Here is a 27,587-nt window from a genome sequence, read left to right as displayed (position 1 = left end):
CAGGGAAACAACAGCTGGTGATGTCCACACTTCCAGACTTCAGGCATCACAAAGGATTTTCATCCAAATATTAAAAACAATCTTATTTAATATTATTTTAAGGTGTCCAGTTACTTTTGAGCCTCTGCAGGTGGGGGACTATGTATAAAAATTTCAGTCTTTCAAGCTGGCACTTAGGGAGCTCTCATGCGTATACTAGGAAGCTTAGTGAGTAAGAAAACGTTTGGGAGCCAGATAAAGAGACAGGATTAGAGCATATTATTGTAATTATTGTAGAGTCTTTATCTTAGAATAGAAAATACATTGAGGCAACTGTTTGATGTGATGTGATGCTATATAAATTGATTTGAATTGAATTGCACTGCAGTTACATGACTTGAGGGAACATTAGGCAGTGGGAAGACTGATAGAGTGGCAGATTTCAGACTGCTGGGATATTTTGCTCGTCTTTTCATCTTTCACTTTTCATACTGGCAGGCAGGTGCTCAGAGGTAATGAGGTTAAGGCTGGAGGTCTGAAGTCAAGATGTTCAAATAACTGTTAAGCTAAGGATCAAAATGGAGCTACACTATATTGCCATGTATTCACTCATCTGCCTTCACACACATGAACCTGAGTAACATCCATTCTTAATCCAGAGGCTTTAATATGATGTGGGTCCACCCTCTGCAGCTATAACAGCTTCAACTCTTCTGGGAAGTCTTTCCACAGGTTCAGGAGTGTTTATGGGAATTTCTGACCATTCTTCCAGAAGCACATCTGTCAGGTCAGACACTGATGTTGGAGAGAAGGCCTGGCTCACAGTCTCCACTCTAATCCATCCCTAAGGTGTTCTATCAGGCTGAGGTCAGGACTGTGTGCAGGCCAGTCAAACTGACTCATCCATGTCTTTATGGAGCTGCTTTGTGCACTGGTGTGCAGTCATGTTGGAACAGGAAGGGGCCATCCCCAAACTGTTCCCACAGAGTTGGAGCATCAAACTGTCCCAAATGTCTTGGTATGCTGAAGCATTAAGAGTTCCTTTCACTGGAACTAAGGGGCCGAGCCCAACTCCTGAAAAACACCCCCACACCATAACCCCCCCTCCATCAAACTTTACACAATGCAGTCAGACAGGTACTGTTCCCCTGGCAACCACCAAACCCAGACTCCTCCCTCAGATTGGCAGATGGAGAAGTGTGATTCATCCCTCCAGAGAACACGTCTCCACTGCTCTAGAGTCCAGTGGCGGCGTGCTTTACACCATGGAAACCCATCTCATGAAGCTCTCACTGTTCTTGAGCTGATCTGAAGGTCACATGAAGGTTGGAGGTCTGTAGTGATTGTCTCTGCAGAAAGTTGGTGACCTCTGTGCACTATGACCCTCAGCATCCTCTGACCCCACTCTGTGATTTTATGTAGCCTACCACTTCATGGCTGAGTTGCTGTTGTTCCCAATCGCTTCCACTCTGTTATAATCCCACTAACAGCTGACTGTGGAATATTTAGCAGTGACTGGACTTGTTGCACAGGTATCATCCTATCACGGTACCACACTGACATTCACTGAGCTCCTGAGAGCGACCCATTCTTTCACTGATGTTGGTAGAAGCAGTCTGCATGCACAGGTGCTGGTTTATACACCTGTGGAAGTGACTGGAACACCTGAACTCAGGGATCTGGATGGTGAGTGAATACATTTTTATAGTATCATTTAAATTTCCTTTTTCAAAACAGCAGCAAACACACTTCCCAACCCTGGTTGAGCGATGATTGATTGTTTCACTGAAGCAAAGTAAATACAAGCAGTTATGAGTTATAAGCAGAGCCATTTGTTGCTGAGATATTAACTGAGTTTCTAATGACGTTGATTAGTAATTAATTTCTGTACAACCACTGAAGCTGATTCACTGTTGTAATTCCTGCTAAACATTTCTTCCTCTTACATAAATATGACTTGACTACAGATTCTGTCTACACATACTGGATGGCAAACAGCACTGACCTGTCTAGCACCAGTTCTTCCAGTTTGTGCAAGTCACAGGCAATGTATTCCAGGGCCATGTCAGTGATCCGAGGGCACCAGGACAAATCCAGGCTGCGGAGCTTGCGCAGGTTTTCAGCAACCAGCTCCACGCCATCATCTGTGATCTTGGAGCAGCCGGAGAGACTGAGAGAGGTCAGGTTTGGAAGGCTATGAACCATGTTCACCACACCATGATTGGTGATCTCCCAGCATGAGTGAAGCCGCAGAGTGTGGGTGGTGTAACCCTGTGGATGAATTTTAGTTATTATGTCAGTAAATAGTGAGGAATTGAATACAACTTAGTTCTTCTGTATTGCTGTTAAGAAACACACAGCTCTTTGGTTGTACGAATATACAGAACTTTAAGGCTGAGGTCATGAGTGGGAGGATTAATGTGCACAAGAACAAAGAATTAGAAGAAAGAAGGAGGGTGGGGCAGTTTTTTTGTAACTCTACAAAACCAGGCAGCACTTTATTTTTGTTTTTTCCACTTCTGTCCCTGGTAATATTAATAACATACTGCACATGAAATCAAACAGTTAAGAGCCATAATAAAATGAATTTCAATTAATTTGACTATTAAATTCTTATTGCTTATTTTAACATCCTACCTGTTTGGCTGTAAAGTAGGCCATGGCCGTGTCAGTCACATGGTAAGCCTGCAGGGTCAGCTCTGACAGGTTGGGCAGGAGCTGTGAGATAGCAGCAATGGCATCATCTGCCACATTGATGCAGTCACTGACGCTGAGGGAAGTTAGCCGGGCCTTGAGGCTGGACCAGAGGCCAGCCTCTGTGAAATCATTGCAGCCTGACAGTTCAAGGTGCATCAGGCCTTGCATTTGCTCCAACATCACCTGAAACAAAACACAAAATGTGGTTCTAGAGAAGAGCTTAAATAGACAGTCCCTGACTAATCCATAGACACTATAAAGCTCTATGATCCTATTTTAAAATGTTTGCTACACAGCAATCATTTAAAAACATATTGTCTTAATAAGTTATTGTATTGTAGCAAAGTGCTTTCAGAAGACATGACAGGGAGAGAAAATCCTTTAAACTGAGGTGATTTTTTGGAGGAGCTGTCTGTGCTCGACCTCCGGTTTTATGTGGACGACGGGAAGCAGTCAGAATGATCTGATCTCTGATCTTGGTGAGGTGCTAAATTATGCTATCAAGAAAGAGATCAACCATGTTTGTGGCAGGTTGATGAGATCAGTGACATCACTGGTGATGCACAGCTGTCATCTGTGCTGAGATACATGAATAAGATTTGAAAATGTTACACAGACAAAGCAAGCCTCTGAGGTTAGTGGCACAAGCCACGATGGAGCTGCTTAATGGAGTACTGCTAACCAGTGAGAATCAATCCCCCAGTCTGTCTTTGTGCAGTGCTTAACACACACATTAAATCCAGAGAGCATTTAAAAAAAAATTTTTTTTAATGTTTTTTTCCTTTTGAGCTAATTTTGGCAGATTTTCTACATTTTTTACACATTCACTAAATTATTAATGGATGAATTTTGCAAAAGAAGGTGATGAAAAATTTCAGAGTTGAGCTGGCTGAGTCGATCCAGCACATCAGCACACAGGGTTTCAGATTTCACCTTCTTAATGATGACACTGATCACGACAACCATAAATTCTGTTATGAAAGCCGGTTTTTTAATTAATGAAAATTTCCAATAATTCTCCAGTCACTGATGTAGACCTCACCTAAAATTACCTGTAACTTCAATTCAATTCAATTTTATTTATAAAGCACCAAATCACAACAAACTGTCGTCTCAAGGCGCTTTGTATTGTGGGTAAAGACCCTACAATAATACAGAGAAAACCCAACAGTCAGAACGACCCCCTATGAGCAGCATTTGGTGACAGTGGGAAGGAAAAACTCCCTTTAACAGGAAGAAACCTCCATCAGAACCAGGCTCAGGGAGGGGGGGTCATCTGCTGAGGGGGGAGAGAGAGACAGAGATTAATAATAACTAATAACTAATGCAGAGTGGAGTATAAACAGAGTAAAAAGAGGTGAATGAAAAGAAACATGGGAACCCCCCAGCAGCCTAGGCCTATAGCAGCATAACTAAGGGAGGGTTCAGGGTCACCTGATCCAGCTCTAACTATAAGCTTGATCATAAAGGAAAGTTTTAAGCCTAATCTTAAAAATAGAGAGGGTGTCTGTCTCCTGAATCCAAGCTGGGAGCTGGTTCCACAGAAGAGGGGCCTGAAAGCTGAAGGCTCTGCCTCCCATTCTACTCTTAAGTACCCTAGGAACTTAATTCAAGATGGCGCCGGTGAGGTCAGCAGCCGTCGTACCTGCTCCTACGCTTTGTTTGTATATATTAGGTTTAGCTCTAATTTTGGACTTTATAATTCCGCCTGCTCTGTGTCATATCACGTATGACAGACAGACTCTTTTTAATTTACAGCACTCTGGCTGTATTCTGACACCTTTTTCTCCCGACCCGACTTGGCCTCAGGAGATACTGCGTTTCCAGTGGGCCAGCTCAAACAAAGGACGGACCAGGTCACGGACAAGGCCCCGAGGGAAAAGAGCCGGCGTAAGAGAGAGGCTGAGGCGCAGAGCGCACCAAACGCCACTGCCGAGCATCCTGTTGGCTAATGTCCAGTCACTGGATAACAAGCTGGACGAACTCAGGGCCAGGATACAGTTTCAGAGGGACATAAGGGACTGCAACATCATCTGTCTCACGGAGACATGGCTGACCCCCCTCATACCGGACCACGCCGTACAGCCGTCGGAGTTCTTCAGTGTTCATCGCACGGACAGAACGAGTGAGTCTGGAAAATCAAGAGGAGGAGGTGTGTGCCTAATGATTAATAACAACTGGTGTGACAGTAGGAATGTTGTCCCTCTGAAACAATCATGTTCACCTAACCTGGAGCTCCTAACCCTGAAATGCCGTCCCCACTACCTGCCCCGCGAGTTCACTTCGGTCATCTTCAGCGCCGTCTATATTCCACCTCAGGCGGACACAAACACTGCACTATCCGAGCTACATGAGGCGATGTCCACCTATCAGGCTAACCAGCGTGATGCGGCTCTCATCGTAGCCGGGGACTTTAACAGTGCAAACTTGAAAAAGCTGATACCGGAATTGATTCAACACATCGACTGCCCCACCAGAGGAGAGAGGACCCTAGACCACTGCTATTCTCCATTCAAAGATGGCTACAAAGCAAAGCCTCTTCCGCCTTTTGGGAAGTCTGACCACACCTCTGTCCTTCTCATGCCGAAATACAAACAACGGCTCAGGCAGGAACCCCCTGCTGTGAGAGAAGTGACACGGTGGTCTGATCAAACAGAGGCCGCTCTGCAGGGTGCGTTGGATTCAACCGACTGGGACATGTTTCGCAGCAGCGCGGGCGGAGACATCGCGGAGTTTACGGAAACTGTCGTGGGATTTATTGGGAAAGTTGTTGATGACACTTCACTTAGGAGGACCATCAGGACTTTTCCCAACCAGAAGCCGTGGGTGGATAAATCTGTCCGCGACGCCCTGAGGTCCCGCACCGTTGCCTACAACTCCGGCCTCGCCTCTGGGAACATGGAGGACTACAAGGTTGCATCATACAACGTCCGCAGAGCGGTGAAAGAGGCTAAACATCGCTACGGCCGCAGACTGGAACAGCAACTACAACAGTCTGACTCCAGGGGACTGTGGCAGGGACTACGCACCATCACGGACTACAAAGCACCACACACACACCCGGTGAGTGCCGACGCTTCTCTGGCTGATGAACTCAACATCTTCTTTGCGCGCTTTGAGTCAGGAAGCCGACAGCCCGCTGCGCTCCCGGCCGGAGGGGCGGAGACACTCACTGTGACAGAGCGCGACGTGAGGAGGGCGTTTAGACGTGTAAACACCAGGAAAGCGGCTGGACCAGACGGTATTAGTGGACGTGTCCTTAAGACCTGCGCTGACCAGCTGGCACCTGTGTTTACACTGATATTCAACCTCTCACTGAAACTGTGTGTGATTCCCACCTGCTTTAAAAAGTCCATCATAGTCCCTGTCCCAAAGAAACCACACCCCAGCAGCCCCAATGACTTCAGGCCCATAGCGCTCACCTCTGTGGTGATGAAGTGTTTTGAGAGACTCATCAAGACATTCATCACCTCCTCACTGCCCACCACCCTCGACCCACTACAGTTTGCATACCGGCCAGACAGATCCACAGATGATGCCATATCCTTCCTCCTCCACAAGACCCTTTCACACATAGACACTGGTAAGGGGAACTATGTGAGAGTGCTGTTTGTAGATTACAGCTCAGCATTCAACACCATAGTTCCCTCCAGGCTGGTCTCTAAGCTGCTGGACCTGGGCCTGGGCCCATCCCTGTGCAGGTGGGTTCACAGCTTCCTGACCAGCAGACCACAGGTGGTACGAGTGGGTCACCTCACCTCATCCTCCCTCACCCTCAACACCGAATCCCCCCAAGGCTGTGTGCTCAGCCCTCTGCTGTACTCACTGTACACCCATGACTGCGAGGCCACGTCAGAGTCCAACGTCATCATCAAGTTTGCTGACGACACTGCTGTTGTGGGACTAATCTCTCACAATGAGGAGACAGCCTACAGGAGAGAGGTCTCCCGCCTGGAGAACTGGTGCCGGGAGAACCACCTCCTGCTCAACGTCAGCAAAACGAAGGAACTGATCGTGGACTTCAGCAGGAAGCAGCAGAGGGACTACCATCCACTTGTCATCAGTGGTGCTGAGGTGGAAAGAGTGGACACTTTCAAATACCTGGGAGTGACCATCTCACAGGACCTGTCCTGGACTCATCACATAAACATCACTGTGAAGAAGGCCAGACAGCGTCTCTACCTCCTCAGGCGGCTGAGAGACTTCAAGCTCCCACTCAAGGTGCTCAGGAACTTTTACACCTGCACCATTGAGAGCATCATGCGTGGGAGCATCACCACCTGGATGGGAAACTGCACCAAGCAGGACTTCATGGCCCTAAAAAGGGTGGTTCGTTCAGCTGAACGGACCATCAGAACCACCCTCCCCAACCTGCAGGACATTTACACCAAGCAGTGCAGGCTGAGGGCCATGAAGATCCTAAAACAGCCCAGCCACCCCGGACACTCTCTCTTCTCCCTGCTCCCATCAGGCCGGCGTTACCGCTGCCTGAGGGCTAAGACTGAAAGGTTGAAGAAGAGTTTTTACCCACAAGCCATCCGTCTGCTCAACTCTGAGCCCTAACTGGACCATTATTGCACAATGTAAATATTATAATTTATAAAAGTGTGTATAGTGTATAGTATATAGAGTATAGTGTATAGTGTGAATTACTTTTTTTTATTTTTATTCTTCTTATTTATATGTGTGTGTATATATGGTTGCAGGTACAAAATACATTTCACTGTGCATTGTACTGTGTATAACTCTGCATGTGACAAATAAACACTATCTTATCTTATCTTATCTTATCTTATCTTATCTCTAACCACAAGTAAGCCAGCAGTCTGAGAGAGAAGTGCTCTGTTGGGGTGATATGGGACTATGAGGTCTTTGAGATAAGATGGTGCCTGATTATTCAAGACCTTGTAGGTGAGAAGAAGGATTTTTAGCGTTGTGGGCATTTCTGCATCACTAAATTCTAATAAATGGCAGCACAGTGTTGCCTCACAGTGAGAAGGTTGGCAGCATGGAGTTTGTATGTTCTCTTTGTTTGTGTGGGGTTTCCATTGTGGTGTCCTCCCACAGTTCAGTGAAATTGTTGTGAAGGTGTAAAATTTGTCATAGGTGTGAATGTGAGTGGTGTTGGTCAGTCTGTGTGTGTGTTACCCTGCGATGGACTGGAAACCTGTCCACCGTCTCTCTTCCTATATGGGACAGGCTCCGTCAGCTGACTAGGAAATGATCAATCGTCTACGTTCCTTCCTTAAAGAAAACTAGAACTCCCACTGTGTCCTTAAATCTTCATCCCACCCAAGACGTCACCTCTCTGAACTAAAGCCCCCTGAAACGTGATTTAGGTCCATCAACACAAAAACAAATAAACTTGACATTTTTTTTCACTGTACTTACACAGCAACCTCATCTTTGAGCTGCAACATTCTTGACTCTGTGTGTGTGTGTGTGTGTGTGTGTGTGTGTGTGTGTGTGTGTGTGTGTGTGTGTGTGTGGCTGTGTGTCTGTGTGTGTGTGTGTGTGTGTGTGTGTGTGTGTGTATGAGAACACGCGGTGAGTGTGAGAACATGCGTGTGCATTCATGCATGCATGTGTGCCTGTGTGTGTTCATCAGTCTGCTCTCTTGTGTGCTGATTTGCATCCATGTACACAAAATAAATGTTTTCCTCTGAACACATTTGCAGGCTGGAGGGTTTGTGGTAGAACGACTCATTTCACTACTGCCAACAGAGAGGTTTGAGTCATACAATTCACTGATCTTCACACAGCTTTTATAATATTTTTACTATTTATTAGAAATATGTTGCTTGGTTAGGTTTAGGCATTAAAATGACTTTAACCTTCTGAGGCCCAGGTGGTGAGAGCCCCAAGCCTAGCTCTGATGCTTAAGCCTACATTTTGGAGAAAAACACAGGACTTCTGGGGAAAAGTATAAATACTTTTATAAATACTCAGAGTTAAAATCTGTTAAATGTGAAGGTTTGTGTTCAAGTACAACATTAAAGCTCTGTTTTCCTGGTTATCATGGTGACATGTCTCCACTTTCCCTCAGCAAAATACATGCTCCAGACACAAAATACACTGAAATTAGTCATGCTCGCTGTGATAAAAACACGACATGTTGTGTCTGAATGTGAATCAGTATATTGTTTTCTGTGACTTTCCCAACAGCTTTGTCAGGAGTTTTGGATCGCTGGAGAAAAATAGATATAATGACTGAATGAAAACAATGCTTTTGGTACCAAACATAATGGGTTAACATTCAGGAAATGCTTTAAAAGTGCAGTTTGGACTGTAAAACGTGCAAATAAAAGGGATATTTTTAATGGCTCTTTCCACAAATAAGGATAACAAATTCATGGGCACTCTCAGGTCATGATGACTGGTACATCTGTGATGTGCCTTAATGGCTGCTCAAACAGCAATGCCTGTAGCATTGCAGCTACAGCTTCGAATACTCTAATGTTGCAGCCACACTGAACTCTCTGCCACGTGTCTTTTCCAAACATATCCCGACTTACCTCCAAACCAGCATCTGTAATTGTGGACCTCTTGAGGCTGACTGAGCGAACACCCTTCTTGGACAGTGGGTAGTTGTCAATGAACTCACAAATGTCGAGGTCTGAAACACCCACTAAACAGAAAGACTGAAATCCACGCAGAGCAAAGGCCTGTAGGCTGACGAACTCCTTTTCCCCATTGGGCAGTAAGGTGTACAGCTCCTTAGCATGCAAGATGGGTGTCACACCCTCCCAGAACTTAGGCTGGTACAGCACCCTGCGCCATGTCTTGCACACCTGCGCCAATACACATTTTTCAGCTGTGGTGAAGTACCAAAGCAGTCGGTTGAGCAGCTTCTCATCCAGAACAAGCTGACGCTCCAGCAGTACAGGCTTGGGTAGGGTGAGAGGGGGAAGCTGGCAAAGAGATGGCTTCAGACCCACCAGAGGTTTTCCAGGCTCAGAGGCCAAGAGAGGTGCGGCAGCGTGAGGCATGCCAGGACCATCCAGGTGGTGGTGATGGTAGGAAAGAGAAGATGGTGGAGGAGGAAGGATGGAGGGTACTGAGGAGGACTGACATAAGCGGTTCTTGGCAGCAGGTGTCCCCTTGGTGATGCTCGCACTGCCCAGGCCGTTGGGCTGGCTGGGGGGCAACTTCACCAGACCGTTGCGAGTCACGCAGGGGGACTTCAGCTCACTGGATGTGGACATGTTCAACATTGGGAATCTGGCGAAAGAGAACAAATCCAAGGTTAAACACTGAAAACGTGTGTGTGGAGGCTAATCTGTAAACCTGTTTGTAAACCTCACTCACTGCTTGGACCAATGAGAAGATTATGAATGAGCAGCCATTTTTATTCCAACCACTCTCAAAGCAAAATAATGTAGCAAACGTCTTTAGCAGGATCATTTCTGTTGACATTATTTTGATGTTAGGTTTAAATAATTATAGTCATATAGGAGACTAATAACTTTGATGTGATGCAATATAAACTGCAGAGATTTTGTATGTTTATACAGTGGCATACCTTTCCTATAATATCTGTGGTTTTGTTAGATGATTACATCAATCTGTTCTATATCAGTGAGCAGGGCTCATGTCCCATGATATCTGTCTAAGTATCCTGGTTCGTCATAATTTCTTAGTTTAGTCAAAATGAGTTTTCTCCATAACCTATTATTTAACCTGACCACAAACAAGAGACTAAACCCTCCATCAGCATGCTGCTTGAATAGTCAGTCTTGTTAGTTAAATTCAAATCATGACATCATATCCAAGTGAAACACAACATAGTGTCAGCAAATGAGGCGTAATCTCGCCTGTTCTCCGTGACCTCACTGTATTAGTAGCAGGGAAGCTCAAACCATTCAGTTATATAACATAGTGACTATAGGGCTTCAGACACACACCATCTCCCTGTCCAACTCTATTAACACAACTAGCTGTTGGGAGTTGTGCACACGCTCTATGCACAACAAAAAGCACTTTTCAGCAAGGCCATCATGGGCATCATTTTGCATTTTATCACTTTAATTTTTTTTGTCAATTCCTTAGCAGAGGAAGCCTGGCACCATCTCTGCTGTAGCATAAACAGGGTTCATCCATTACATGATACAACAGAGTTGTCAGACCAGTTTCACTGATTACCGTGAAACAGCAAAATCTCTCTCTAAAAGAAGATTTTTTTTATCCCAATGAGACTTTTTACCTGGATGAATAAAGGATATAAGCAGTAACAGACATCCCATTCTGTGACATCACTGGCACTGAACATGTTCCATATCAAAATGTCTTTGCTATATCACAACATCACTGAATATCTTAATTTTAGGACCTAGTTCATTGTTCCATATTACAGGCCTTCTTCTCTTTCAACACTGACTCACTGAGTCCAACATTCCTGAGTTGAGGAAAGACATGCACACATACAATATCTGCATTATAGGCCAGTTTATTGCAGTGAGGATGATATTTGCAGGGAATATCAGTAATCTGATCCCTCATATGTTATTTTTACTCAACATTATGGATGGATGAATTACAGGCACAGAAAAGCCACTGTGGAAGCATCAACTATAGTCTGCATCAGCTGCTTTCCACAGTGTTCCTACAGATGACAGAAATTTTAAATAAATACATACACAAAAGATTGTATATTTTGAGAGGTTGTGTTTAATAATTTAGACATCATGGGGCACAGTGGTCAGCACTGTTGTCTCACAGCAAGAAGGTCCTGGCTTTGAATCCACTGGCCAGCTGGGGGCTTTTTGTGCGTAGTTTGCATGCTCTCCCTGTTTGCACGGGTTCCTTCCGGGTATTCCGGCTTCCTACCACAGTCCCTAGACATGTATGTTAGGATAACTAGTGATTCTAAATTGGCTGCAGGTGCGAATGTGAGAATGAACATTTGTAGTTACCCTCGTGACAGGCTGACCTGACCTGTCTAGGGTGTACCCCACCTTTCATCCTATAACAACTGAGACTGGCTTTAGCCCATCAGTGAGGAAATGGATGGAAAGAATTCAGGCAAAAACAGAATCAAATAAATGTCTGGAATCCAAATTCTGGACTAATATTTAAAGCAGGGGTAATACAAAGACACAATCAGCACAGAAAGCAGAACAGAAAGACCAAGCAAACTCCAAAAATACATAATGCTTACTTACTGGGAATAAAGCAAAAAATTTCAGGTTCAGGCTTTGCTGTGAGGCAGCAGTGCTGACCACCACACCACTCTGCTACCAAGTTAACTAATTATTGAAATGATTTAGTACTGTTTTTGTAATGTTGTAAACTGTCATGCTTGCCATAAAAATAATCAGCTACTCCATATTTAGAAAGCTTACATGCTGGATTGTAATTTTCTAATAATACTGCCTAAGGGAAGCATGTATAATGTAAATAGAATTGGTCCTAGCACAGAACCCTGTGGAACTCCATAATTAACCTTAGTGTGTGAAGAAGACTCCCCATTTACATGAACAAATTTGAGTCTATTAGATAAATATGATTCAAACCACTGCAGTGCAGTACCTTTAATACCTATAGTATGCTCTAATCTCTGTAATAAAATGTTATGGTCAACAGTATCAAAGCTGCACTGAGGTCCAACAGGACAAGAACAGAGATGAGTCCACTGTCAGAGGCTGTAAGAAGATCATTTGTAACCTTCACTAATGCTGTTTCTGTACTGTGATGAATTCTGAAACCTGACTGAAACTCTTCAAATAAACCGTTCCTCTGCAGATGATCAGTTAGCTGTTTTACAACTACTCTTTCAAGAGTCTTTGAGAGAAAAGGAAGGTTGGAGATTGGCCTATAATTAGCTAAGACAGCTGGGTCAGTGATGGCTTTTTAAGCAGAGGTTTAATTACAGCCACCTTAAAAGCCTGTGGTACATAGCCAATGAATAGAGATTAATGGACTAAAATCAAAGCATTATGTAATGGTAGGACTTCTCTGAGCAGTCTTGTATTAATGGGGTCTAATAGATGTTGGTTAAGAGGAAGTAACTATTGAACTCAGAAAGATCAATTGGAGAGAAAGAGTCTAAACAAATATCAATACTGAAAGCAGCCGAACATGAAGATAAATCTTTGAGATGGTTATGAATAATTTTTTCTCTAATGTCTAAAATTTTATTTGTAAAGAAATCCATGAAGTCACTACTAGTTAACGTGAAAGGAATACTCGGCTCTACAGAGCTCTGACTCTTTGTCAGCCTGGCTACAGTGCTGAAAACAAACCTGGAGTTGTTCTTATTTTCTTCAATTAATGATGAATAGTAAGATGTCCTAGCTTTACGGAGGGCTTTTTTATAGAGCAACAAACTCTTTTTCCAGCGGTTCTGGTAACCTTGTTGATGTGATTATCAAAACTAAAATCACTGTCCAGAATGATGCCAAGGTTCCTGACTTGCTCACTATGTTTTATAGACAGGGATGATAAATATGAACAAATTTATTATTGCTGACTTAGACCAACAACAAATATTTCTGCCTTGTTTCTGTTCAGTTTTTAAAGTTTTGAGACATCAAGCAATTAATGTCGTCAATACAGCTCCTTGGTTTGTGAACAGAGGTTAGATCATTAGAGGAAAATGTTAAGTCCAACTAAGTTCTGCATAATAATGGTAGGCATCTAGTCTGAGGCTAACCACACTGTGGCGCTCTCACTTGGTGTTACTTCTCATTGTAGTATCGTATCACTTCCTGTTTCATTACACAATGGTGTTTTTGTGTAGCTGAATTTGTCGCTCATTTATGAGTCTCTGAATGACTAATGACTTATTTCATAGTGTAATCTTCACATGCTTTTTTTCAAAGCACCCTCTCTGCTGAATAAATTATATTCACAGTATTCACTCATTGTATCTTTAGGAATTTGCCAACTTAGAGAAGCTTAGCTCAGCTCTCAGGCAAGTCACTAGCAGCATTCGCAGCTTCTTCTCCTGTCCCCCCTGCACTTTCCTGTCAGATGTTTAGTTACTCCTCGGCCTCCTTTAGCAGTAACGGTACTTGTAATAAATGTAGCCTGTTTGTAGCCTTGGAGGCCAGGCTCAGTGAATTGGAAACTCAGCTCTGCATCCTGGAAAATATAGTAGCTAGCCAGGCCCCTGTACCTGTGCAAATCAAGATAGCTCAGCCAGCATCAGCTCTCCCCCAGCAAACTGTCCCGCAGCAGCTGGGAAATCAGGCCGGCTGGGTGACTGTGAGGAGGAAGTGTAACCAGAAGCCCCTGGTACACCACGAACCTGTTCATGTTTCTTTTTTTTTTTAAACATTCTCTTTATTGAGTATTTTCAAAATAATATAAAAAAACACAATAAACAAACAAAACGCAAAAGTAGTAATAAAAATAAAACATAAATAAAAGTAAATAAAAATTATAACAGTACAGTACAGTGCATTTACAAATTATTTAAAATATATAGCAGTCAAAAATACACCCACAGCAATGTCCTTATTAAATATAATATTTCAGGAAGATGCCTTCTGAGTTCTCAGCTACTCCAACACGCTACCAAACCTTTCTGTAAAAAGGTCATTTTGATGGTTAGTATGGAACCTTAGCTTTTCCAAAGAAATGTAGTCTGATCTCAAAGATTTCCATAAATGTATTGAAGGGGGCTCATCTCCCACCCATTTGGTCATAACAGCCTTCCAGCCTAACATAAGCAAAAAGTGTACAATATCCTTATGTGAGCTTACTGATTCAGGGATAGGTCCCAATAAACATAATATTGGATTAGGCTGTAATTGCTGCTTGATTATCACACTGACCTCAGCGCATATTTTTTGCCAAAACTGTTGAACCTTTTCACATTCCCAGAGGCAGTGAAATCTTGTCCCTAAAGTAGTCTTACATTTTGGGCAGTTTGATGAGGCTCCTGTTGTGTATTTACTAGGGGTGGGACTTTAACGCGTTAATTACGATAATTAATTACAGGGAAAATAACTAATTAAAAAATGTAATGCATTTTAATCACACTTTGCACCGTGGAACGTTTCTCACTGCAGGAGTCCAGGCATACAGATTATATCGACGCACAATGTGATAACCGTGATGAGCTGTGTCCAAATTCATGTCACTTACTTACAAAAAGTGCTCCGCCGTTTTCGGAACTGTCTGTTGCCGCTGTTCTACCAGCAGCTCGTCTTGCTAGCTGTCAGCTGACCGGACTATCAAGGTTCGCTTTAGCCGGAGAGAACGTCCGACTGCTGTCACATCATTTTCAACCTCCCGCTGGTTTTCGCCACTGAGTGGAAGTTTAAACACAGATATAACTCATTCAGACAGGGGCGTGGTAGCCATCGGGAGGTTCGGGAGGTTTCCCGAATGGCCAGTGATCAGAATTTTTTTTTTTTTTTTTTACCCAATTAAGCACAGCAGCTGCAGCTGTGGCCACAGGTGCAGTCCACACCTGCAAATAAAGTTCTCTTGTCTTAAAATTATGGTTTGTCGGTTTGCCTCTCCAAACCAAGCTCCCAGGCTGAATTTTAACCCCAGCAGCCCCTGGTTGCTTATGTATATTGATTCATTCATCAACCAAACTTAAATCAATATTTCTCATGTTAAATACTGAAATGCGATTAATTTCAATTAATTAATTACAAAGCTTCTAATTAATTAGATTAATTTTTTTAATCGAGTCCCAGCCCTAGTATTTACTATACATATGTGGGGATATATAGACATTTTGTAAGATCATATATTGCATTTCTCTGAATCTGTTACATATGGATATTTTTGCGGGTAAAATTAAAATTTCCTCCCATATTGCCATGTTTATTGTTGTTTTCAGATGTATCTCCCATGATTTCCTTAGAAATGATAGTCTGTCTGTATGGAATTGTTGCAACTTGGCATAAAATTTGGATACAAAGTGATCTTGTTTGAGACTATAAAGAAGAGTCTTTTCTAATAAGTTACAGTCCTCTGGGCAATTAAGAGTACCCATTTTAATTAGGGATGCGCCGATCCGATATTCAGTATCGGTATCGGTCCGATACTGGCCTAAATTACTGGATCTGATATCAGAAAGAAATTTAAAAAATGTAATCCGATAATTAAATAACATTTCGCTCACATTAGCTGCATTACAGGGCTCAGTCGTCTTCTTCTTCTTGTGGGTTTGCAGTTGCCCAAACCAGCTTAGAGCTGCATTACCGCCACCTACTGGAATGGAGTGGGGGATCAGGAGTTAGAAAACAACCCCCTCAGATCCTCCGTCGCTGCGACGGATTCCCTTTGACAGTGAGCGATCATCGCTGACATGTTTTTCCACCTCCACCGCTCTCTGCCTTGTTTGTGTGTTGTGCTGAGAATCAGCTCTTATTTTTTTTCTCTACTTCAGCTCCTGGACATACTGCTAGCAAGCGCAGCTATTAGCACTAGTGACTAGTGTTGTAGTCATTACCACCTAACCCGAGACCGAGACAAGACCAAGACCAGAGGGTATCGAGACCGAGACAAGACCAAGACTTTTAGGGTCCGAGACCAGTCGAGACCAAGACCGAGGGGGGGCGAGACCGAGACAAGACCAAGACCAGTGCCTGATGCTACATGACACAATAAAATGTGAAACATGATCAAAATCACTTCTCAAATTGATCTGAAAGATCCACATTCCCATAAAATCATCCTGATATTAAACACTCACAGCTCAAATAAATATAACCATCTTTATTTAATACTCCTGGGTGACTTCCATCATTTATCACAGAATGTAAAACAATTATTCATAGTTCATCACAATAGTCTTAACTTTTCTCTGCCTTTCATAAACTATGCATAAAGTTGTGTTTATTTTTAAACCAACAACCTTTGTAAAAATGGGTGCTTTTTCAAAACCACATAGCTAAATGTGTAAAACTGAAAAAATGGCAAACACTCATCAACAGTAAGAACTAAAGCCTTTAATCTTATACAGATTAAAGCTGCAGGATGTAACTTTTATAAAAAAATCTGGTTTTTACATATTTGTTAAAACTGTCACCATGTCAGACAATATGAGACCGATAATCTGCGAAAAAAATGGAGCTCCTCCACCTCCTCCCTGAACCGCTCCCAGTCAAAAACAACCAGTCAGAGCCAGGAGGAGGGTCTTAGCACTGTCAATCACTCCTGGTGTATGCTGCTCAGTGTAGTTGTGTGCAACACTTCATAATTTGGTATCGATCCTATGCCAAGTAAACACAGGGCCATTATCACCGATACTGATACCAATACTTTTTAATAATTATGAAGAATTTCCATGAAGTTTAACTGGTTTGAGATTTTTTTCCTTTGGATCATTAATTAGTTAAAACCCAGGATAGAATTGGGCAAAGTTTATATGTAAGTAGAAAATACTTTATCAAAATAAAGGTTATTGTTCTGAAACAATAGAATAAAACAATTTTCCCCATAAATTGATGTCTGGATTTTTTTTTCATAAATTAAGTGTACAAAATCATCACTCAAGAACAAATGCAAACTTTTTTCCAGGTAGATTTTTCAGAAAGTATAATAAAAAAATTTAATAAAAAATGTCCCTTCATTCCCTAATTTTCTACAAATTTAAATTTAAATTTGATTTAAATGTTTCATAGCAAAATCCTTTTTTTCCCCAAATAAAATATGTTATGCATCACATGACAGTATAACAAAACAGTGTGGGGAGGGGAGGAGCAAAGTGCTCTGTGCTGTGACAGGAGCCACACTTAGACAGTCAGCTCGCATCATTAATGAAACCGCAGCACTGCATACAGGAGAGAAACTGAAGCCAAAGTATCGATCTCATCACACTGATATTGATCAATACCAATACCAACGTTGGCATCCATATTATCGATATCAGGATCAATCTGCCCACCACTAGCTCAATGTACTAATGGCAGAGAAACAACTTACTTACTTCTCTGCTGTTACCATTGGTGGTGGCCATGGTAACTTCCGGGTTCTAGCAAGAAATATTCCTCACCCCAGCACTAATGCTAATGCTAATTAGTAAGCTAATACTAACCACTAAATGCCGCTCCCACTTGTTAATTGAGTGATGGGGCCTAAGACGTAACCAGAAAGCAGTAATCAGTTTTTTTGGACGTGTAGTTACATTTCTCGAGGTGCATGTCAGGTTTGCTTCAGAGAGGATTTTCAGTTATACACAAAGGATCAATGCAGAACTCTAAATCAGGCCTTATTAGATTGATAGAATGATCATTTTTGCATATAATCCAGAAAAGTTACATTTATACATCAAGCATTTAATGTGTCCCAGAGTGCCGTTTCCTTCCACTGTGTTTGCAGAAATCACATAAAAAAATACACAACAAAAACATAATCCAGATTCCTCGGCTGCTAAAAGCATTTCCTACATTTAAATATCAGCCACCATATTGTGAGCATAAACTATCACGTTTTTAATGCAACAATAGGAAGTGACATCATCTTGCTGGGAACTGTAGTATTTTATTCTTGAAGGCCTCTCATAGCTCTACTGGTGCTGAAAACTAATGTTTGACTATGGCTTTCTGAATACAAGTAGGGCTGCAACTATCAATTATTTTAGTAATCAAGTATTCAATTGATTACTCCGTCAGTTAATCAAGTAATTGGATAAGAAATAATTTTTCATTTTAACAATTCATCAGCTTATTTTAACTTCCGTACTGCAGATGTTTCTCTGTGTGAAACAAACAGGGTGGATGGAGCAGCTACAAAGTTCTCTGTTCTTCATGTTGCTGATCAGGTGGTTGATAAAAACATTTTGAAGGAGCCCCTCTGTACTGAAGGGGGTGGGGGGGCACCGAACGATTGCTAGTGCTAATGGCAGCCCCCCTTTCCCCAGTACACTGTGGTTATAGGTCTGTTCTGGTGGCTACAGCTGACGTAAAGAAAAAAATAACAGCTGACATCCTCTGCACAACACGCGCGCACATTCAAACATGCGCACTCACAGCACAGAGAAGTGGGGGCGTGTAAAAACATCTCAGCGATCCACTCGCGTTAAAGGGTCGTTTTTGGTTTTTTTGGAAATGCTCCGCTTACACGGAGACACCTGAGCTGCAGAGCTGAAACCAAACATCAAAGCAACAAATTTGTGTCGAGGATTTTTAATAATCGAATTGCGTTATACCAAGAATCGTTGCAGCCCTAAAACTTGCATTAAATTTTTAGTTTGTGTATCAAAATACATGAAGGTTGGTATTTACCTTTCATGCTGGGATTTTTTTGTTGAATCGGAAGCCTGAAATTTTCCTTTGATCTTCAGTTTCCCTCCTACTTCTCTTCGTGTTCATGCGGTTATTTCGATTTATGCAGCACACGCGTGACCATAGTGAGATCAAACGTACACACTGTGAATGAAACTGTCTGTGCTCTGTGGTAGATTGCAAACTGCGGTGAAATGATACAGGCGTAAGCAGCGATAATAGCAGCGACCTAGCTGGGGCGGAGTGTGTGAGGTGCTCCTTTGAGAGGCAGAGGAGCGCAATCTTTGTGGGATTTGAATCAGTACGTTTTGCATCCAATAAAAGCAAAGATGTTAACAAATAATTTGGACAGTATTCTGGCAATTTAGTGATATTTCCACAGCTGTGGTCTTGACTGGTCTTGAAATAAAATCCCAAGTCCGCAAGGTCCGAGTCCATGACAAGACTGAGACCAAATGCGGTCGAGTCCATGACAAGACCGAGACCATCAAAAAGCGGTCTCAAGACCGGTCTCGAGACCAAGACCGATCTCGAGTACTACAACACTACTAGTGACCGTCCGGTACCGGACCCCTTCCCCGTCAAAATATTTTTGATACTTTAATCCCTGATTTGTGATAAATATAGACCTGCAGTAGAAACATATTTAGGAGAATGCTTGTAAATATAAAACATTACAAGATTGCGCTCATGCAGCCCCCAGTTTTTCACGTGAACACTGATGACGCAACAGTAGCAATCAGCTGATTTACGTGCAGTCTGTCTGCACAAGCGGAAAGAGGCGGAGCCGGCGAGCTCTGATGGAGCAGAAGGAAATGTTTTTCTAGTGTCCAAAAGAAGCCTTTTCGTCCCTGTAACCTCCATTAAACCTTTACTGGGAAACAGCTGGAGGTCCTTCATCAACCACCTGATCAGTAAGTGAAGAAAAGAGAACTTTGTAGCTGCTCCATCCACCCTGTTTGTTTCACACAGGGACAAACTGCAGTACAGAAGTTAAAATATGCAGATGAACTGTTAATATGAAAAAAAGTATTTCTTATCCAGTTACTTGGGTAATCAATATAAATTCCTTCGTTTGTAGTTTATATGTGGTCTGTAAGAATTTGAATGTTTTGAATTTTCCCCTATGCCAAAGATCATACATATGGTAAATTCCCGCTTCAGACCAGTTCTGAAAATTAGATCCACTGCCCCCTCCGGCTAAATCAGGATTAGTCGTCAGTGTTGTTCAACAATTTAGTTTATGTTTAGCATCAAATAATTTCCATAGAGAAATCCAGGTATTACACACATTAGTAATTAGGAAATTGTCTTTCACTATAATTGGTAATTCCCTCCTGCGTGTATCAAGTAAGTTGATAGGAGAGTGCGGTTTGGAGAAGGTTGCTTCAATCTCAAATCATGGTGGTTTAGGTTGAGTGGCTGCCCATATTGAAATAATTCTAGCTTGCATTGAGGTTATATAGTTTGTAATGTTAGGTAGGCCCCATCCTCCTTTTTCTTTGGGTAATTGGAAGACATCGAGTTTAATTTTAGGTTCCTGCCAGCCCATATAAATTCAGATAAGGCTTTGTTTATGTCTTTAATATTGTTTCTCTTCAGAGATATGAAAAGCATAGATAAAGGGTAAATAATTTGGGGAAGAATTATCATCTTGATCAGATTGATTCTGCCAAGAAAGGATACAGGAAGCCTCTTCAAGCCCACCATCCTAGCCTTAATATGTTTTATCATGGGGTTAACATTTTCAACATAATGTTGACTAATTTTAGGTATTATTTTAACCCCCAGATATGGAACTCATTCCGGTGCCCAGCAAAAAGGTTTTACAAAGTTAGGATGAAAAACCAAGAGGCATAATTTCAGATTTTGTAAAATTAACCTTATATCCAGAAATTTGACCGAATTCTTTCACACAGCTGATTAGTTCAGGTATTGAGTTTGATGGGTCTGTGCAACACCCACATCTCTGTGCAATATTATATTATTCATACTGAACAATATCTAACATTCCTATATTGTGTAATATCCAGTATTCATTCACTAGTGCAATATTCATTCACCAAGTGCAATATTCATCATCTTCATTATTATATGTATACACTTATTTACTTTTCTTACAATGTTCAGATGCACCAATGTATGTATATATTTTTATACATTCTATTTTTTGTATATTTTATACATTGTTTATTTTCTGTATATTTCTTGATTAAACTAGATTATAATATTTTTATTTTTATTTTAGAGAGTTTGATTTTCTGTTGCATGGCACTGAACAGGAGTGGCCCTCCAAATCTCATTGTACATCCTGTATAATGACAATAAAGGCATTCTATTCTATTCTATTAATGTCAAAAGAATATCACCCACGTACAACAAAATTTTATGCTTTGTTGTCCCTGTAACTGTTCCTTGAATAGTAGAGGATTGCTGTACAGCAAATGCTAATAGTTCTATTACTAAGGAAAACAGCAGAGGTGATAATGGTGATCCTTCAGCTGTACGTCTATTAAGTTGAAATTGAGCAGAAACTAAACCATTTGTTGAGACTGAAGCTACAGGCATTTTATATAAAAGCTGAACCCATCTAACAAAACCTGACTGAAAGCCAAATCTTTTCAGCACGTCAAACATGTAATTTTGCTCAACACAATCGAATGCTTTTTCTGCTTCCATCGTTACTATAGCACTTGGAATTTGATAAAAAATTAAGGTAATGAATAATATTAATTAAACGTCTTGTATTATTTGATGAAGTACGGCCTTTTATAAACCCTGTTTGATCTGCAGTGACTATATCAGTCACCACTCTTTCTAGTCAATTAGCCATTATTTTTGAAAGTATTTTAACATCCACCCCAAGTAGGCCAATCAGGCAATAGGAAGCACATAATTCTGGATCTTTCCCTTTTTTTGGAATAACTATAATCTGAGCTAAATACATAGATTTTGGGAGTTCCCCCTCTTCAAAAGATTTATTAAACACATATTGGAGTGGCAGCACGGTGGCGCAGTGGTTAGCACTGCTGTCTCACAGATAGAATACCATCTGGAAGGCCTGGGTTCAATTCCACCTTGGCCCAGGCCTCTCCCTCTCTCTGTGTGGAGTTTGCATGTTCTCCCCGTGCTTGTGTGGGTTTCCTCCCACATTCCAAAGACATGCAGTTACTGGGGTTAGGTTAATTGGCTATTCTAAATTGCCCATAGGTGTGAATGAGAATGTAAGTGTGAAAGGTTGTCTGTGTTGGCCCTGTGACAGGCTGGCAACCTGTTCAGGGTGTACCCTGCCTCTCGCCCTATGACAGGATAGGCTCCAGCCCCCCCGCGACCCTGAACAGGATAAGTGGAAGCGAATGGATGGATATTGTAGTAATTTGTTAGCTTTGCTTGTCATCTTTTTTATAAAACTGTGCACAGAATCCATCAGCTCCTGGCCTTTTATCTGACTGGAATGAGGAGATTGCTTCATTCATGTTTCTGTTCATGTTTCGAATCACTTTTTCCCACTCAGCAACACACCTACCGAGGAACAAACTCTGGTTATTGGCAACTCTGTTTTGACAAATGTGAAGCTAGCGACACCAGCAACCATAGCTGATTGTCTTCGAGGGTCCAGAGCAGGTGAGGATAAACTTAGATTTTGTAAAATAATAAATCATGTCAACAGTACTGACATCCGGTTACATCAGTTGGAAGCAACTAATTTTAATACTGAATTGATGTCTAACTTTGCCAAAACAATGTCGGGGTCTGTAGTTTTGTCTGGGCCCCTCACCGGAAGTGACATGTTTAGCCTCATGTTCTCCTTAAATTGCTGGTTGTCCAAAGTGGTGTCCAAAAAAAAATGATCCACAGGTCGAGGAGGAGGAGTAGCAGCAATCTTCAATTCCAGCTTATTAATTAATCAAAGACCCAGACAAAGTTTTCATTCTTTTGAAAGCCTGACTCTTAGTCTTGTCCATCCTAATTGGGAAAATCAAAAACCTGTTTTATTTGTTATTATCTATCGTCCACCTGGTCCTTACTCAGAGTTTCTGTCTGATTTCTCAGACGTTTTATCTGATTTAGTGATCAGTTCAGATAAAATAATTATAGTGGGTGATTTTAACATCCATGTAGATGCTGAGAATGACAGCCTCAACACTGCATTTAATCTATTGTTAGATTCAATTGGCTTCTCTCAAAATGTAAAGGAGCCCACCCACCACTTTAATCATACTCTGGATCTTGTCCTGACATATGGCATAAAAACTGAAGACTTAACAGTATTCCCTGAAAGCCCCCTCCTGTCTGATCATTTCTTAGTAACATTTACATTTACTTTAATGGATTACACAGCAGTGGGGAATAAGTTTTATTACAGTAGAAGTCTTTCTGAAAGTGCTGTAACTAAGTTTAAGGATCTAATTCCTTCATTGTTATGCTCTTCAGTGCCAACACAGTGCAGAGCAGCTACCTAAACTCTGCTCCCAGTGAGGTCGATTATCTCGTCAATAGTTTTACATCCTCACTGCGTATAACTTTGGATACTGTGGCTCCTCTGAAAAGGAAAGCTTCAAATCAGAAGTGCCTGACTCCGTGGTATAATTCACAAACGCACAGCTTAAAGCAGATAACCCGAAAGCTGGAGAGGGAATGGCGTCTCACTAAATTAGAAGATGCTCATTTAGCCTGGAAAAAGAGTTTGTTGCTCTATAAAAAAGCCCTCCGTAAAGCTAGGACATCTTACTATTCATCATTAATTGAAGAAAATAAGAACAACCCCAGGTTTGTTTTCAGCACTGTAGCCAGGCTGACAAAGAGTCAGAGCTCTGTAGAGCCGAGTATTCCTTTCACGTTAACTAGTAGTGACTTCATGGATTTCTTTACAAATAACATTTTAGACATTAGAGAAAAAATTATTCATAACCATCTCAAAGATTATTCTTCATGTTCGGCTGCTTTCAGCACTGCTGGTATTTGTTTTGACTCTTTTGCTCCAGTTGATCTTTCAGAGTTAACTTCAATAGTTACTTCCTCCAAACCAGCAACATGTTTATTAGATCCCATTCCTACTAGACTGTTCAAAGAAGTCTTTCCAATTATTGATGCTTCAATTTTAAAAATGATCAATCTGTCTTTATTAGTTGGCTATGTACCACAGACCTTCAAGGTGGCTGTAATTAAACCTCTGCTTAAAAAGCCATCACTTGACCCAGCTGTCTTAGCTAATTATAGGCCAATCTCCAACCTTCCTTTTCTCTCAAAGACTCTTGAAAGAGTAGTTGTAAAACAGCTAACTGATCATCTGCAGAGGAACGGTTTATTTGAAGAGTTTCAGTCAGGTTTCAGAATTCATCACAGTACAGAAACAGCATTAGTGAAGGTTACCAATGATCTTCTTACAGCCTCTGACAGTGGACTCATCTCTGTTCTTGTCCTGTTGGACCTCAGTGCAGCTTTGATACTGTTGACCATAACATTTTATTACAGAGATTAGAGCATACTATAGGTATTAAAGGTACTGCACTGCAGTGGTTTGAATCATAGTTATCTAATAGACTCCAATTTGTTCATGTAAATGGGGAGTCTTCTTCACACACTAAGGTTAATTATGGAGTTCCACAGGGTTCTGTGCTAGGACCAATTTTATTTACATTATATATGCTTCCCTTAGGCAGTATTATTATCAGGCTGTCCTAAAAGCTCCCTGAAAAGCTTTCAGCTGATCCAAAATGCTGCAGCTAGAGTACTGACAGGGACTAGAAAGAGAGAACAGATTTCTCACATATTGGCTTCTCTTCATTGGCTCCCTTTTAAATCCAGATTGGAATTCAAAATTCTTCTCCTCACATATATCTTCACATCTTGAATAATCAGGCCCCATCTTATCTCAAAAACCTCATAGTACCGTATCATCCCAATAGAGCACCTAAAGCCTATAGTTAGGGCTGGATCAGGTGACCCTGAACCCTCCCTTAGTTATGCTGCTATAGGCCTAGGCTGCTGGGGGTTCCCATGATGCACTGTTTCTGTTCATTCACCTCTTTTTACTCTGTTTATACTCCACTCTGCATTTAGTCATTAGTTATTATTAATCTCTGTCTCTCTCCCCCCTCAGCAGATGACCCCCCCTCCCTGAGCCTGGTTCTGATGGAGGTTTCTTCCTGTTAAAGGGAGTTTTTCCTTCCCACTGTCACCAAGTGCTGCTCATAGGAGGTCGTTCTGACTGTTGGGTTTTCTCTGTATCATTGTAGGGTCTTTACCTTACAATATAAAACACCTTGAGGTGACTGTTGTGATTTGGCGCTATATAAATAAAATTGAGTTGAACTGAATTAAATTGAATTGACTCTGCAGAAAGTTGGCGACCTCTGCCTCAGCATCCACTGACCCCACTCTGTAATTTTACATGGCCTACCATTTTGTGGCTGATTTTCTGTCATTCCAAATCACTTTCACTTTGTTATAATACCCCTAACAGCTGACTTGACTTTCACAGGTATCATCCTATCACGGTACCACACTGGGATTCACTGAGCTCCTGAGAGCGACCCATTCTTTCACTGATGTTTGTAGAAGCAGTCTGCATGCACAGGTGCTGGTTTATACACCTGTGGCTGTGGAAGTGAACACTTTTGGTAACATAGTGTAACTATGCTCAACTAACTGCATCTTTGTGTAATCTCACCATAAAGCTTCCCTCCAAAAACCTCTTTGTTCATGTGGTTAGCTGTAAACCTTTGTTGAGCTGTGAAAGTGTCTCATTCCACAGTGATGGGAAACTCATCTGACAGTGAGGAGTGGCAGTTATTCCAAGAGTTTCCAGTTTTCCTGGGTTGGTTCTGAACCACCTTCCTCTCCACTGAGTGACAGTTTTGGTCTTTTTCAAGTGGCTACTCTAACAGAGTCTTAAATATTGGCTTCAAGAGGCAGTGCTGACTTCTATGAACCTACAATCCTCTTTTTCACTTGTGTCCATACAGAAAAGCTACCAGTTGTAGTCACTCATGATCACTAAAAGAAAGGCAAGAGGACTTTACCGTGGCATTCTGGAGATACAGCACTGCTAGATTATTATTGCAAGTGTTTTTTTGCTTATTCTTGACCCTGTGTTTATTTATGGAAATGCAAAACTTGTAAGTGCATTCTTAAACACAGGTTGAGCATTCACCTCTGAAAAAGAACAATTTAAAGAAATTATTGAACTCCAGTACTTTCAAAACATTTATGTCCATAATGAGTGTATGTAAACTTTCAGTTGGAGATGGAGATGTGACTTCACCACCATCAAATCTCAAACATACTGCACAAGAATCGTAGGTTGTTCTGTCAGTGTTGTTAATGTGAATGAAGCCATGTGAAATATTAAGAACAGCAGTTGTCAGATTAAAGGAAATGACTGCACGCCTGAACGGGACTTTATGCCGTTATTACACAGCTCACACATATCAGCAGTTGCTATCTTGAACAGCTTCTTTTCTGGAGGATCTTTGTGAACCCGCATGATGCCATTGAGACGTCATTATGAAAGGAGACACGACCCCAATTTATTCGATTCTAACCTAAAGAATAAGCGATGTGGAGCTGAGAGGATCCGGACCTTTACCAAGCTCAGTCTACCAACATCCTGAGCTGCATTATTAAAGGTGTCTCATCTATAGTCTGCTTAAATCCTGCCCGAAGTAGCAAGCTGATTTTTCAGCATTTGACCTACTTAAGGACCCTGTAAACTGTGCGGCAGAAACACGCTGCCAGGCCCACGGACTGAAAAAGAGCTGACAGAGCATCATGGGTGGAACCGGGCCGACAGCAGCAAAACAAAGGAAACATATCGGTAAAAATTCATTTAAGAGGAAATTTCATTGCGAAACAAACGCGAACGAAAGAGCTTGCGTCACTGACAGACGCTGACGTCATTGTGTTTGTTAATAATACGCAGCTCGATGCGGTTGATCAGCTCCTGCTCCTGAAGGCCTCACCGTGCACACAAAGAGCGAAAACACCCACCGCCGCTCACCCACATCACCCCGGTTTCTCTGCAGTCTCCTCTCCTCGCTGTGTGCGCGGAGGTGCTGCGGGTGGATGCTGCTGCTGCCATAAAGTGACACCATCCATCACAGCCACACACACCTACACTCTGCAACCGCGGACACACTCCTCGCCCGGCCCTTTTCGCAATTTACCTTTCAGATGAAAAATCACTCGGGCATTAATCCATGATCAGCACGTCGTTGTCGCTGCCTCTCGATCACGTTTCTCCCAACGCTGCGGCGCAGAATGGGCGAAATAAATAATGATCAGGCGGTAGCCCCGCGTCCTATCGCTGAGCGAAAGATGCGGCGACGGCGGCCATACACAAAAAGCGATTCACGGTCCCTCTGCAAAGCCGTTCACAACTAAGCAGAATAGCTTCTCTATTGTGTTTTCGATCGCCGAGTCCTACAGTGGCCCTTTCTGTCTCGTAATTTCTCCTCCACACACACACACACACAAATGCACACACGCAGCGCGGAGCGGCTCCGTCTCATTTAAAGAGATAGGCGAGGGCAGCTGGAGCAGCAGCGCGCAGAGCCGCTGTGTCTGCTGCTTATGTAACCCGAGCAGCAGCTTCTGCATGCTACACTGTCCGAAAGCTCAGCACTGCTTCACCTGTGTCACTGTGTGTGTGTGTGTGTAACTGGATGTGTAAAACGTGCAGCGGGCCCCTCTTCCTCCTGGAGGAAGTTTCATTTCTCT

General features: G+C 42.2%; 1 protein-coding gene across 2 annotated transcripts in view; it reads right to left on the bottom strand.

Annotated features, from left to right (window-relative positions):
• fbxl16 (F-box and leucine-rich repeat protein 16) overlaps window positions 1-27,367 on the bottom strand; it is a 40,575-nt gene extending 13,208 nt beyond the window's left edge. For both annotated transcript variants that reach the window (XM_030725571.1, XM_030725572.1), the window contains exons 1-4: window positions 27,035-27,367; window positions 9,192-9,897; window positions 2,617-2,859; window positions 1,985-2,250 (exon numbers count right to left, since the gene is read on the bottom strand). In XM_030725571.1, the coding sequence (XP_030581431.1) occupies window positions 1,985-2,250; window positions 2,617-2,859; window positions 9,192-9,890 (1,208 nt within the window). In that variant the 5' untranslated portion in view covers window positions 9,891-9,897; window positions 27,035-27,367. The remainder of the gene's footprint in view (window positions 1-1,984; window positions 2,251-2,616; window positions 2,860-9,191; window positions 9,898-27,034) is intronic.
• Window positions 27,368-27,587: the final 220 nt, after the last annotated feature.

Source organism: Archocentrus centrarchus, unplaced genomic scaffold (genome assembly GCF_007364275.1).
Source record: "Archocentrus centrarchus isolate MPI-CPG fArcCen1 unplaced genomic scaffold, fArcCen1 scaffold_58_ctg1, whole genome shotgun sequence".
Taxonomy (NCBI): Eukaryota; Metazoa; Chordata; class Actinopteri; order Cichliformes; family Cichlidae; genus Archocentrus; species Archocentrus centrarchus.
The sequence above is the reverse complement of the archived record's forward strand: the minus strand, read 5'-3'. Positions and strand labels throughout refer to the sequence as shown.